Source organism: Drosophila mauritiana, chromosome 3R (genome assembly GCF_004382145.1).
Source record: "Drosophila mauritiana strain mau12 chromosome 3R, ASM438214v1, whole genome shotgun sequence".
Taxonomy (NCBI): domain Eukaryota; kingdom Metazoa; phylum Arthropoda; class Insecta; order Diptera; family Drosophilidae; genus Drosophila; species Drosophila mauritiana.
Window position 1 is genome coordinate 1,767,710 of NC_046670.1, and position 13,688 is coordinate 1,781,397.

Sequence of the window (13,688 nt, forward strand, 5' to 3'; positions counted from 1 at the left end):
TTTTCCACGCCCACACTAACGCCCTAAAACCGGCCAAAACTGCCATGCACACATTTTTTAACAATTTTTGGATATTTTTTATATGTTTATATTTATTATTATTATTAATGTTATTTATTTTGATATTTTATAAGTCTTGTAAATTTCTATCGATTTGCTAAAAAAATTTTTGCCACTCCCACTCTAACGCCCTTAAGCCGGCAAACCGGTCTTGCCACACTTTTAGGAAATTTTAAAATATGTTTTCATTATATTTCCCAATTTTTATCGATATCCCAGAAAAATTATGAAATTTCGCGTTCGCATTCACATTAGCTGAGTAACAGGTATCTGATAGTCGGGGAACTCCGACTATATTATTCCCTTTTGATTTTTTTTGTTATATAGCCTTAGTGATGCGACAACCTTAAATATTATTTTATATTTTTCTATAGAACATTCCTTAAGGACCTTGACTTTCTTGATTTCACCAGGGTCTGTATTAAATTTGTGAAGAGTCAGAAGAGTTATAGTTAAAAAACCCTAAACCAGGTCAGGAGCCTGTGTTAATTTTAGTTTATCGTTCGATTCATTTATCTACAAGAAACATAAATAAATAAGAAATATATAAAATCAATCTATTTTTAGTTTTTAATACCTTACCTTCATAGAACATATCTGGGTGGTACTCGATTTTTATTAAAATAATATATAACAATTGATGCGGAAAAAGATGATGGACTTGCATGTAGATCCAATGTAGATTGTCGGTAGCGCGTATAAACTCAGATGTATAACTTGTATTTTATTTTTAGCTAGAACCATCGCAAGCAACCCTATACGAAATGTATCGATGTATCGCCTCGGCGATGTTTTTTTACGTCACCAGAGAAACGTCAATTTTCAAACGTGGTTTGTTGGAAGCCAGCGGAGAACGGTAGACGTTGCTTGTGAACTGTGAACTGTGTAGCCGTAGCCTGAGCCGGTAAAAAATTGTGAGCAGAACTAAAACACAATTGGCGAGCGATTCGATGGAGGACCAAAGCAACGCAGCTCCCGCTGTCGCCGCGGAGAACGGCGCAAACACCGCGCAGGAGGTGTCTTCGACAAGTAAGTGGCCTGCCCTGCTACCCCGCCCGCCCGGTCGACAAAAATTGCATGTAATTCTCGCGAGTGCTGGTGATTCCATAAATGTTTTGCGCGGCGCCGCGCCTCGCTAGCCTTTGTGCTGGGCATCCAAGGTGAATACTCATGTTCCAGCGGGACAGGTGCCCGATTCGGCCATTTTCTAGGTTCGAGTGTAGAAGCAGATTGTCAAATTCCGCCATATTTATTTCTATGAGGCCCTAGCTGTAAATAAGAGTTGCCGAAACGCCGAAGTTGCTTGTTGTTGACACTAATTACGTCATCTTTGCGCGCATTCTGCCCACAATTACAAAAAGTGAAATGAATCATTTTCGGTGCTCTTGGCCGATTTCGATTTCGAGATTCTGTGCTCGCAGTGTCAATTCACCCGCCCGCTTGTGCCCCCTGCTGCCCGACACCACTACACGCGCGCGGCACTTCTCATACGCATACATATTAATTGAGAAATTCGCGACTCGATGCGCTCATCGCCGAGAAATGTGTGCGTGCGAGTGTGTGCGTGTCGAAGCGTTGCCAACTTATTGGTCATGCGTTAATATCGGGATATGGGTTCTCAATTTGTATTTTTCGTCGAAGCCGCCAAGGAAGACGGCCGAAATAGTTTTAGAGGCCAATTCATACTTCAATTTATATTCGACAAACACACACACATGCATGTTGACGTGTGTTCTTTAACTAGCACAGGTGGCAACCCTGCCGACTAAATTTTGCATGCAGATTTTTGTTTTCAATGATACGGGCCGGCGTTTGCTGGTGTATGTTTGGGCCAATTTCACATCTGATTGCTGGGCGTGGAAACCGGTATATCAGCCGCGGTATCACCTTTAGTCCAGCGCCAACTGGCGTGATAACACGCGTTCATTACAGACGATAAGGGCAGCGGCTGTGTGCGATTCAGCACATTTGATTTGCACTTTTACAGTCAACCTCCCCTAAGAAGAACCAACATGTGCGAGAAGTTGGGGAATCGCTTGGGTCCGCACGTTTTCTTACCTACAGATCAGCTCTGGAATGGAGCATGGAATGCTTGAAGTTTGGGGCATGATTTAATGAAGGCTAGCTATCACTCACACAAATGCAGCACATCTTGTCATCGTGTTGTGAGCTCACCGCTGCAATAAACTAAACTATGTTTCTTTTAGTCATCTGTTTATTTTATGTTCGCTAAAGATATTATTGTAACAACCATGTCGTTACAGCTCAGCCCATAGAGCCCACAAAGCGCTCGCTGCGCGTGCAGACCTGGAAAAAGATCCAAGAGGGCAAGGTTGGCATTGGATTCAACAACATATTTAACCGAATTCCCTCGTTCGTGGGTGCCGATAAGGCTGCTGCCTTGTTTGCCAATGAAGAGGAGTTCAAGAAAGCACGTAAGGGAGGACCACAGCCCCGTTTTCAGTGCACCAATTATCACTCTTTCCCGTATTGCAGAGCACATCAAGGTGAACATCGATCGTGTCTTGCATGAGTTCAAGGAACTGGCGTTGCTGGCCGGCAAGTCCGTATACTTGCCCAGCACCCGTGAATCTTCTGCACTGTGCCTAAAGGTAGATGTGCCGGCCGATGCCACCGAGGAGCAGAAAAAGGAGGCTCTGCGCGTTCAAGACATCCAGAAGTTTCGCTCGGAAATTGGATTGGACAGCGGTTTGAAGCTGGATATCGTGGTTATTGGCTCTGTTGTAGTGTCACGCGAGGGTTACCGCATTGGACGCGGAAATGGGTTCGCTGATCTGGACATCGGCCTTCTTATTGAATTGGGAGCCATTACACCGAAGACAGTTATTGTCACAATCGTGCACGACATGCAGGTGGTGGACTCACTGCCCTCGAATCTATTCCAGAAGTACGATTCGCCAGTTGATATCATTGCAACACCCACAGAAATAATCAGGGTGCCAAAGCGCCTGTCCTTCCCCAATGGCGTTTACTGGGAGCTGCTGTCCGAGCGCCGTCTAAAAATATTGCCCGTGCTGCAGCAGCTTAAGGAAAGGGAGGAGAAGGCGGGAAAATCGATATCCCTCAAGGAGGAAGACACCGATGTGGAGCAGCATCAAAACAACAGACGCCGCCGTGGGCCTGTACGCCGGCGCCTCCAACGAGGCAACCCAGGACGCACTACTTCGCAGACTGACAACGAACAGCCGCAGGGCGTAAGTTGAATCCGCCACACTGTTTGTAACTATTGAGTAACGTTTAACTCATAATTTTTAGGAGACTACTCAGAAACGCGCTCCACGGCGCAAAGGTCGTTTCGTCAATCGCCGCAGACGTACAACTAAGGTCAGTAGCTTAAATATGGTAGTTAGCCGAAGCCTAATCTTCGTAATTTTAGTCTGAGGGCGATCAGTCTGGTGTTGAAGGAGGTGCTAAAACTGATGATCGCAAGTTACCAGAGGCTGGCACTGATGAGCGTCGTTCAAAGAAGAACAAGAACAGTGATTTTTGCATTAAGTTGACAAATCTGTCTCGTGATATTCGCGTCAAGGACTTAAAGTCGGAGCTCCGCAAACGCGAATGCACTCCGATGTCAATTTCTTGGAAGGGTATGTCACTCATATTTGGTTTAAAAGCTCTACGCTAACTATACCAACTCGTTAGGACACTTTGGAAAGTGTTTCCTGCACTTTGGGAACCGCAAGGGGGTTCCCAGTACCCAGGACGACATGGACAAGGTGTTGAAGTCCCTCAACGATCTCTCGCTCACCATTACCACTGGCGGCGAGACAGCCCCAGCTGCCGCCGCAGGGGAGGGCGATGAGAAAGCGGAGTCAGCTGAGACTGCAACGCCTGTGCAGACCAAGACTATTCTCGTCAACGTAGAACTGATTCAATTTGGCGAGAAGAAAAGTGCCAGCTCCACTGGTGCCAATGCCGGTGCAGGCGAGGACGGAAAAGCAGACGCGAAAAACGGAGAGGAGGCCGTGACTTTGGCAGGAGGCGACGTGGGTGGTGCGCGCATCGAAGCTGTCGACACCACCACAGTATAGTATGACTTTGCGCTAGGCGCAGCCAATGAACGGTCGCGGCGGACTTCCGCCGGCAGCGCAATGTTTGGAGTTCAACGAAAAAAAGTAACATTTTGTTTAAAAAAAATCGGGAAATACCAAACAAAAAACAAATAGAAATCGAACTCCAAACACCGAACAAACACAAAGTACCCTCAACATACACACTCACTAAATACACGCAGGCAGTTACACTTGTGCATACACTGAATACCATGTTTTGCAGCTTGTAGTTTCTTCTTCTCCGTCATTATTCTAACAAACAAGAAGATCAAACGCAACTTTTTCTAACGAGAACACAAATCATTGACGCTTTTTTTAAACAATTGCATTTGTTTTTTGCCTAAGAAAATTAAAACGATTGCAGAAATACTCGTTCCACAAATGCAAAGTGGAACACCATTTCTTCTAAATAATCCTTTTACTAACTTCTTGTGACTCGTTACAATTCTGAGTTAGAGCTCTTCTGAATATTTGTTAATTTGATTTCACACCTCAGCAATAAGATCGTTAAGCAGTTGAGCTGCTAGTAATAGGGCTTGAAGTTGAGTGCGAAGTTGTTCTGAAATGTAATACTAATATGAATGCCCAATAAATGAGAAATCCCGCGAGTAAGAAAAAATGAATTAACAAACTATTTACACGTTGCATTTGGTTAGTCTTTCCCAACTTTCACCGCAAACATCAATAAATTTAATAATATTTTTAACAAAAGAACAAGAAATGTGTGAAAGCAAGAATTATACAATGCAGAACATAATTATACAAGGCAGAACATAATTATACAATGCAGAACATAATTATTTACTCTTTTTTTATACACAAAAGGCATTACAAAAAAAATATGAAACATGAATGAAATATAACTTGAAATAAAAATTAAAAAAATCGTAAAAATAAACTTGAACGGAAGTTACCCGTTTATTTTGCTTTTGGACTTACATCTAACAATATGTACAAAGTAGCTTAGACCTATTTTATTTAAAAGATATACCCTAAAAGATATAAAATGTCATAGTTCTGTATATAATATGAGCATGTACAAAAATGAAGTTCAGAGGAGTTCGAAAAATAGGTTCTGGTCTTTATGGATGGATGGCTGACAAGTCATCGTTGCGCAAGTGGGTCTGGTTCTTGTGCAGTTTGAAACCTGTTGCTTATCAACCGCGTCCTAGGTTTTATTTTTGAAACGGACTCGGCGGCATGTCAAGCGTGCTGCCAGCCGATTCTTTAATCTGCGGTGAAGGAGTGCGATCAATGAACTCAATACTGTCACCCTTTAACTGGGCGGCTGCGGATGATACGTTCGCACAGTCGCCGTCGTGCGCAATGGAGGCGGCAGGCTTCTCTTGGATGGGGGCCAAGCTGTTCACGATGGAGTTGGCCATGGCCAGTTCCAGTTCGCGCTGCCAGTCGTTTTCCTTTTGTTCCATGGCTTTGCGCTTCAACTCCTTGTAGCGGTTGTAAACGATGAACTCTTTGACCAGCGCAGTCTCTGGATCGCTGTCCCGTTGTGCTGACCTCTGCTTGGCCAGGCGCTTCTTCTTTTTATGCAAGGGCCGCGATTCCACAATCATTTCCTCCAGCTCTAGGCAGGGATCACAGTTGAGGTGGTCTTCGGGAGGTTTATAGATGGGTTTGATCTTCTTCTCGAGCACCCTCTGGAAGTCAATGTTGCGCAGCATCGGCGTTTGATGCAGCTCCTGCCTTGTACTGATCCTGGCACCCGGATAGGTGGAGAGTAACTGCAATAGTCATAAAGTATTAGCCAAAGCCTCTTAAAATAGTGTGATCCAACCCACCTTCTGCAGCAGATCGACAAAGTTGCTGCTCCAGTAGCGGGGATAGTGCACTGGCGTGTTCAATATATTCTTGATCTCCGCCAGAGGGGTGTTCGAGTGCACCACGAAGGGTCGGATGTTTCCCCGCATTTCGTAGGCGACGACGCCAAGTGACCACCAGTCTACCGGATAGCTATAGCCAGCTGAAATTAGATGGAGACAAAAGAGTACTCTATAGACGAGGACAGCCTTGGGTTTTCGCTAGGCGATGGTCACTGATGTTGTCATATTGTCGTAATGAAGTATTTTATGGAATGAAATTAATGGGAGTGAATTTACCCACGTAAACTAAATGTTCATTGCATCGGTACGATTATAATACTCGCCGATCAAATATATGTAATGTATAGTAATAGACCAATTTACTCACCCACTTCGTCCAGGGCACACAGGAACACCTCGGGTGCCATGTAGGGCTTGGTCCCCGACATACTGCAGGCCAAGGCATTTTTTTGCAAACGCGTTGCAATATTAAAATCAGTCAAATGAGCATGTCCTAGAAATAATGTGCATATTAATATACATATCTCGGTCGAAAGAGTTTTGTATATTTTGAACAAATACATTTATTTAGTAGCTAGGACAGAATGATGATCTAATTAGTTTCCAAAGGTTAATAATTAATCCAAAATTAGTTTGTATGTAAATACTAAAATTTGCCCACAACTTGTGGTCCTTCTTCTCCTTAAGATTTCACTTTCCACTATCATATCAGCTGTTCCAGCGCTTCCAGTTGCCTGGTTTTTTCCACTGTGCACAGACGTACCCGCATCATCCAATAAAATGTTGTCAGGCTTGATGTCCCTGTGAACCACTCGATGCGCCTGCAGGTACTCCAATGCACTGCCGAGCTCGCACACTAATAAGGCCACACTCTGCTCGGAGAATTCCACCTGGGAATGGATTGGGGAGTACGTACACAAGGATGAACAGGTGGGGGAGTTGTCATGGGGTAACTCACTCGGTTCTGTAAATGATATCTTAAGTCCCCGCCAGTCAACAGGTCGCAGACCATAAACAAATCCTCCTCATCTGTAAAAGGGCAGGAGAATTGGGGGATATGAGTGCTCTGTGGCCCGGCTTCAAAAGAAATGCTGTAAGTTAATTTGCATTTTGATTGGCAATCAGCAAAAGACAGATAGCAGATAGCAATCAGGCGAGAGCGGTGCCTTCAAAAAACGCTAGGAGCCGCTAAGCTGGACCAGCCTTGGCGAAGGTAGCAGCATCTACCTACTTTCATATGCTTGTTCTTGGCTTGAATATGGAAATAAGTACATACGTCGCGGGGCAAGAAGTAGAACAAAGTTGACTCGCTAAAGAACAATTATTTTGTTATTTCCTTCTTGGGGCTTCACAGGAACACAACAATGTTCGCGTTGCTATACCCCTTACACATATAGTATAACGGTATTTTAGTTTCGTTTACAGGTGAAACATTACTGTTTTAAGCACATACGCTTCGCTAGAATATGCAAAGTTTGAAGCTCTTACAGTTTCAAAAACTATGTCAATAAGATATTTACAAGAATCTATCTATCTAAGAAAACAAGAGAGAATGTTATAGTGGAGTTTCCCGACTGTCAGATACCCGTTACTCAGTTACTCAGTTGGAAGTGTGAACGAGAAATTTCAATATTTCTTGGAATATATGTGGTAGTTTTGGGCGGTTTAAGGCAACTCGATGGAATTTCAAAATACTATCCTCGGATTACATGTTTCCTCGTTTGGATACTCGATTGTGTTCATATGCTCGAGAATTGTGCCTGTGAAGACTTACCCTGAAAAGAGAACCATAAATTGACGAGAAACGGGTGCTCCAACGACGATAGCAGTTCCACCTCCTTGATGACGCCACCAAGAGCTCCGCGCATTTCGCAAGCGGAGCGACTAACATATTTCATCGCGTACAGGATGCCGCTATCCCGCTTTTGGACAATGCACACCTGCGAAAATTCTTGTGAAGGCGAGGATTTTTTCCTTAAAATGACCAAAAAGTGCTCCTACCTTTCCGAAACTGCCCTTGCCAATGGCGCGGAGTATTTGGAAATGGTCAAAATTGACTGAAACGTAAGATAGGAGAAGTGTGTATGAGTATTTAGGTAACAGTGAGTGAGGGCTGCCTATTCGTCCACAGAGCATAAATATCCTTAACGAATCTATATATGAACTTTTATTTGCACACACCCGATGGCTTCTAACTCGGAATTTGGCTCTGGCAGTCTACGCACAGCATGTGGCCCATTGCGAGCGAGTGATCCTCGGGGTCGAATTTCGGGATAATCTGAATCAACTGAAGTCTTTGCCGTGGGCACAGGAAAAACGGGGGTAGAACATCCACTTGGAGAAGCCACAAATTGGGAAAACAGTGCATGATGAGCGCCTGGAAGTGCTCCCTGCCTAAATAGCTGATCCTCAGCTCAAGCAGCTGCTGGCAGGCGCTAGCCAAGAGGAACCTGAAGTCTTCTCCCAGAAGGGGTATCTCGAGCAGGTTTAGAGAGATCCTGGTCAGCCGGTGACGCCATATACTTCCCAGCAGGGGACGACAGCGCTCGTAGCTCTGCATCATAGCAATCTGATCGGGCAGTTCCAGGAGTCCTAATATCCTCTCCAGGCAGAGGTCGTCTACAAACTCCATTGCCTCCGGTTCGCCCCGGGTGTAGGTGCTCCACAAACTTGGCAGTAGATGTTTAAGCCCTAAGCCCACTGCGTTTTTCGATCACATTGTGAAAAACTATTAGACGATTTTTGCGCACATTTTCAGAAAATGTATTTAATTTGTGGGCCATTTCAGTTTGACAGCACTTGTTTAAACTATTCAGTTAGAATAAAAAGCGGAGAGCTTTAATAAAAAATCAAAGTTATGATTTTGTAGCTTCATTAAGCTCTTATTGCTCGACGCGTAGTAGGTATATTGTTATATATATAATAAATATATTATATTAATTGGCAAGGGTCAAGAGACCTCCTTTCAGTACTTACCATCGTCATCGGTGAGCAGACTCGCGTCGGATCTGCTCGATGTATTGGCGCCCATGGTGCTACATCAATGGGTTGAATCGAAGTCGATAATGGGCTCCTCCCTAAGCTCGCTCTTGCTTAAATAGGATCAAATTGGTTTCTGATTTTGTTGCCGGGTAGGTCATCCAGTTATTTACTTTGGAGTCGAATTCGAAGTGTTCCTAATTGACTAGATGAGAGGAAGGATGGTTAGAAAACACTTGATACTAAATTCAATAGGTATGCTTAGATTTCATTGGTAATCAGATTCAAAGCAAGCAAAATTTGCACAGGGCTTTTATTCCTGTGGTATTTGGTAATGTCAACCCTAGTATAGAAATTAATAGAAGTAATTTCAAAGTCATTACATAATACTATTGTAAGCTTATACCTATTATATATACGAAAGTAACAGAAATATCCGTCATGCGGGTCTAATGTGTAACAAGGTGTAAGAGCGAATGAAGTAGGCTCCTTTCCTCAGTTGTTGTTTTGCTCTTATTGTTTCCAAGATCTCGACCCTTATACAGACAGATAGACGAACGGACAGATCTGCAGCTAGTGAAGATGGAGTGTGCAACATATAACAGATCTAACAGATATGCGTTAGTGACACAAAATTACTTTATATAATTTGGCTATTGGCCATTGCCTACATACTACAAACCATATTTTATTATTTGCTTTGTTAAATGTCCGAGATCTCAGAGGTTCTACTCCCAGCCGGACAGACATACGGACATGGTCACATCATCGTAGAATGGCGTCCACACTGATACACTTTTAGTATTCAAAAGCGAATCTGACAGAATATGTTAAATTCTGACTAGCTGTCGACGTATACAAATACTCTCGGTGCGAATGTCATTTTTATTTTATACAAGTCTTTAGAAAACTATAGAAAACACTCTTGGCTCTGGACCTATTTACAAATCGTGCACAGCGCTAAAGGATGGGCACCGAAGGGTCCATAGACATCTGCGCGAAGGGCAGCGGTCGGGTGGAAACCGTCACCCTGCGCCAGAACGAACAGATCCGGAACCTGCGCGTCCTGGTTGCAGTGCGCTTTGAGCAGGCTATTTCTCGGATCATCCTGGTCTTTGCGGGCCAGGTGCTGAGTGACGAGGGGACCATCGACAGTAGGGGGATCGTCTCCGGCGTCACTGTGCACGTGGTTTGCCGGGCGGAAGTAGCAACCTCTCCATCGCCGACGCCGATCACGGCCACAAAGCGTTCCAAGCCGAGCGAGCGCCTCATGAGATCCTGGCAGTCGGCCCACATAGCCTATCTGCAACAAGCGCCCGATGTGCTGAGAAGCCTGCTACAGGCCGATCCGCGAATCCAGAGTCTGCTCGATGAGAATGCGGCCATGCGCCACTACTTGAACAGCGACCAGAACCTACGGGAGATGCTTTCGTTGGCCTTCAGCCCGGCCAAGCAAGAGCTGGGACGCCGCCGCGACCTCCACATATCACGCATTGAGTTTGTGCCTGGCGGGTACAAGGTCTTGAGCCGACTGAACTACTGCATGCTACAGGCCTACGAAGACAACGTGGCCATGTCCTTTCAGCAGGCGTCACAGGGCGCTAAGACGTCCTCGAACCCCCAGCGAGGTCTCGAGGTGAAGGACCCGCTCCCAAACCCATGGCTTCGCATGCCGCGCAGCCGAAACCCGAGGACATGTGCTCTGCCAAGACGCGTCAACAAGGGACGATCTTCTGTTAAGCAGAGCGACCGTGATGCCGATTGCAGGCAGAAGAGCTCATCGAAGGTGACGACTTCTACTGCAACACAGACCATGTGCAAGGACCGTCGATCCGGTGGTGAGGGACACTGCCAGCACTGCTACCAGACCCAGGTGGAGCAGTTGGCTCAGATGGGCTACAGCAACCGCAGTCGAAACAAACGCGCTCTGCTCATATCTCTGGGCAATGTTGATTGCGCTGTAAGACTACTGGACCACTGGAATCGGTTTTTGGAGGACTGAACTCCATTTGTACTGCTTTTGATTTGTTTCGTTTTTGGCCGAGGTTATCTGACGCCTATTGATATGCACAATAAATATGCACAAAAAAATGAAACCAATCGGTGAGTGACCCGTTATTCGTGTCTGTCAGTATGCACTGGAACTATAAAAGCTAGAAAGCTGAGATTAAGCTCGCAGATTCTAAAAACGTAATGTTGCCACTCTAACGCCCACAAACTGGCACGTCCACACTTTCGAAAAATTGTTGTAAATTGTCTTTTACTTATGTTTATTGGTCTTGTAAATTTCTATCGAGCTGATAAAACCACAAACCTCCCATTTTTCATTATATTCTCCAATATAAAAAAATATAACATTTCGGGTTGGCGTTTAGATGAGAAACAACGGGTATCAGATAGTCGGAGAAGTCGACTATAGCATTCCCTCTTGTTTAATATGCAAGTTAAATAAAGTAAAGTTCGTTAAAATAAGTTACCATAAGTTAATTAATATCACAAAATAAGTGGCTAGTTCGGGAATTTAAGCAATTAATGCAAATTTTTACTACCCCTATGATACATATACAGCTGCGGTTAAAATAATAGCACTACTGCAGGTGGAAAGTTAATTTCCTAAACAAAGGTATTGAATGTTTTTTTTTTTTTAAAGTCCGATTGCATGAATAATAAGTACCATATGTTGTACATAAGTAAATATCCACACTAATTCAGAGTTTATTATGGCACAAGAAGGAACACGATAGTAGAGTGCGGATGCGGATTTTCCCTGGATCCGTTGGTGCTAAAATTTTGTAGCAGTTCCTGTTCACGGTATTGAAGTGGTAAATATGGCGTGTTTTTACAATTCACATCGAATTTTTCATCTTTTTGACCTTATCGATAAATGAATGAATTCTTTTTACAAGACAACGTTTTTATCAACATTAATCGAAGAAATCGAACAAAAGTGTAGTAAGCACCATGCGGAACTTGAAAATAATTTCATTTTTATATTATATAAATTTTGGGAAGAAACCTCCTTCGACAGTTACTGGCTTAAATATGTTATGCATTGCAGACATGGAATTGCAAGCTCTTTGTTTTCAACATTCTCCCGATTCTCCGCCCAATCAGTTTCTAAAAAAACGGATGACATCATATTACGCTCTGGCGCGGAGAAAAAATCTATAAATTGAAGCGACTTGATGGAGCCGCGATTCATATTGCCGGGGTGTGTGCGACACCACTGAATTTGTGTATATCCAGAGATTGCAAGTAAAGGCCGGTGATGTCTCAATATGCCCAACTGCTTTGCATAATCCAAATCAAAATGTCAGTTGGTGTCACATTAGCATAGATAAGTCATTGTTGAAGTAGCTTGTAGCTTGTAACCGCAAAAGGGACGGCAGAAGACACCCCAAAACCCTTGGAAATCAAGTTGACGGCCAATCCAATGCGACGAGAGTGAAATGGGCTTCTAGGGTTCATCGACATTCCCCGTCCGTTCTTTCAATGCAGCTGCTCGATGGGACACCAAAATAATAGTGGACAGACACATACATATCTACAGGCATGTGTATGTACATACATACACACCACGACCGAGTAGCCCCGAAATACCTGCTTCTCTGTTGGCAGAATCCTCGCAACGGTTATCTGGAGGACGTCAGAGGTTACCACTTCGCTTCCTTTGAATTTATCGATTGGCTTGGCTCGCGTCGAGATGTTGGTTTTGCTCATACCTGCATGCACGGCTCATTTGAATTGGACTCGCTTTCAGTGGTCCAAAGTGCTGGCACGAACATGCCCCACTCGCCCCACAAAGGCGAAGGTGGCTTACTCCGCACAGGTATGTGTGTGTTCCTGTTCTGAGCCTGTGTTGGTGCAGTGAGCTGTTGCTGTTGCTCCTTTGATTCCTGGCAGTATGTACGCACACGTACACGGACACGGAGCTGGCGATGGCGAAAAGTCACGACATTGTCACAACACCCACACAGCGAAATGCAATGGACACTGTAGCCGTTACCACCGCCGTCGCAATTATTCACGTTGTCGGCCCAGCGAGTCCTTCTTATCCTGCTTGGCCGTCGAGCCACCGCGTTCAGCCGCCGCGTAGTTGGGACTGAAACTGTTTTGTTTATAAAGCGGCGCTCTGCTCTGTCATGCTGCAAACATCTCTCTTCCTTGCTCTCCCTCTCTTTCCGGAGATCCTGCGCAGGTGCAAGTCGTGCGGAGAGCGAAGAGGGCACAGGAGACACAAAAGGTAAATCGCCGAGCCTTATGAATGAACGCCAATTAGCCAAGTTGGCTAGGTGCACTGCCTATATTAATGTGCTTACTTTTGCTCCGATTATGACTGGTAAGACCCTATTTACAAAGCCCTCCTTTTCGAGGCGCCAAAAGGCGCATCACTTGAGCGTAAAATGATTGCGCACATGTTTCACAATTACCGGGTCCATCCATCTGACTGATGGATGAGCCGACATCCGGTCGGGTGTCCGGATCAGACTGGCATTACGACGACTTCCCATTCCCTTAAAGCCTCCACTTTTATCCCTTTCGCCTCAGAGGCCCCGAAATTATGTGGAAGAAGTGGATTGATGTGTACGTATAAAGCTCTTAACCTGTCTTATTAATAATATAAATATGTAAATAAGTTCAAACTAAGCACAAAGAAATTTAAATGAATAAGAATAGTTGGGAAAAATGATTAATTTGGCAAAAAGAAATTGATTATTTAATTTAAGTAAAGTTA

The 13,688-nt window shown here is 44.4% G+C and overlaps 3 protein-coding genes across 5 annotated transcripts; 2 read left to right on the forward strand and 1 right to left on the reverse strand.

The window, feature by feature from the left end:
- The first annotated feature begins 888 nt into the window (after positions 1 to 888).
- LOC117142654 (methenyltetrahydrofolate synthase domain-containing protein) lies at positions 889 to 4,745 on the forward strand. The gene is made up of 6 exons (XM_033306778.1): positions 889 to 1,089; positions 2,325 to 2,495; positions 2,557 to 3,275; positions 3,337 to 3,405; positions 3,458 to 3,668; positions 3,724 to 4,745. Exons 1-6 carry the CDS (start codon positions 1,011 to 1,013, stop codon positions 4,110 to 4,112), a joined length of 1,638 nt encoding a protein of 545 aa, XP_033162669.1. The 5' UTR covers positions 889 to 1,010; the 3' UTR covers positions 4,113 to 4,745.
- A 282-nt stretch (positions 4,746 to 5,027) lies between these two features.
- Positions 5,028 to 13,222, reverse strand: LOC117142655 (serine/threonine-protein kinase 32A). 3 transcript variants are annotated; one of them, XM_033306780.1, is made up of 9 exons: positions 12,554 to 13,222; positions 8,951 to 9,158; positions 7,976 to 8,031; positions 7,749 to 7,914; positions 6,933 to 7,003; positions 6,738 to 6,864; positions 6,342 to 6,467; positions 5,933 to 6,114; positions 5,028 to 5,875 (listed from the first exon to the last, which is right to left on the reverse strand). In XM_033306780.1, the coding sequence occupies exons 2-9, from the start codon at positions 9,003 to 9,005 to the stop codon at positions 5,309 to 5,311; spliced, it is 1,350 nt and encodes a 449-aa protein (XP_033162671.1). In that variant the 5' UTR covers positions 9,006 to 9,158; positions 12,554 to 13,222; the 3' UTR covers positions 5,028 to 5,308. The 3 variants fall into 3 exon arrangements, with proteins under 3 accessions (XP_033162671.1, XP_033162672.1, XP_033162670.1); XM_033306781.1 differs by lacking the exons at positions 8,951 to 9,158; positions 12,554 to 13,222 and adding an exon at positions 8,171 to 8,828; XM_033306779.1 differs by lacking the exons at positions 8,951 to 9,158; positions 12,554 to 13,222 and having other exon boundaries at positions 7,976 to 8,195.
- On the forward strand, positions 9,777 to 11,403 carry LOC117142657 (ubiquilin-2). Its single transcript, XM_033306782.1, has one exon. The coding sequence runs from the start codon at positions 9,921 to 9,923 to the stop codon at positions 10,953 to 10,955; it is 1,035 nt and encodes a 344-aa protein (XP_033162673.1). The 5' UTR covers positions 9,777 to 9,920; the 3' UTR covers positions 10,956 to 11,403.
- Positions 13,223 to 13,688: the final 466 nt, after the last annotated feature.

What these genes read in the sequence shown, in the direction of transcription:
- LOC117142657 (XM_033306782.1), top strand. Translation starts at nt 9,921, where the DNA reads ATGGGCACCGAAGGGTCCATAGACATCTGCGCGAAGGGCAGCGGTCGG.
- LOC117142654 (XM_033306778.1), top strand. Translation starts at nt 1,011, where the DNA reads ATGGAGGACCAAAGCAACGCAGCTCCCGCTGTCGCCGCGGAGAACGGC. An exon ending in ACAACGAACAGCCGCAGGGC is followed by an intron (nt 3,276 to 3,336) that starts GTAAGTTGAATC and finishes CATAATTTTTAG; the next exon opens with GAGACTACTCAGAAACGCGC. An exon ending in GATGTCAATTTCTTGGAAGG is followed by an intron (nt 3,669 to 3,723) that starts GTATGTCACTCA and finishes CCAACTCGTTAG; the next exon opens with GACACTTTGGAAAGTGTTTC.
- LOC117142655 (XM_033306781.1), bottom strand. Translation starts at nt 8,606, where the DNA reads ATGGAGTTTGTAGACGACCTCTGCCTGGAGAGGATATTAGGACTCCTG. An exon ending in TTTATGGTTCTCTTTTCAGG is followed by an intron (nt 7,004 to 7,748) that starts GTAAGTCTTCAC and finishes GCCCTTTTACAG; the next exon opens with ATGAGGAGGATTTGTTTATG. An exon ending in GATATCATTTACAGAACCGA is followed by an intron (nt 6,865 to 6,932) that starts GTGAGTTACCCC and finishes ATCCATTCCCAG; the next exon opens with GTGGAATTCTCCGAGCAGAG.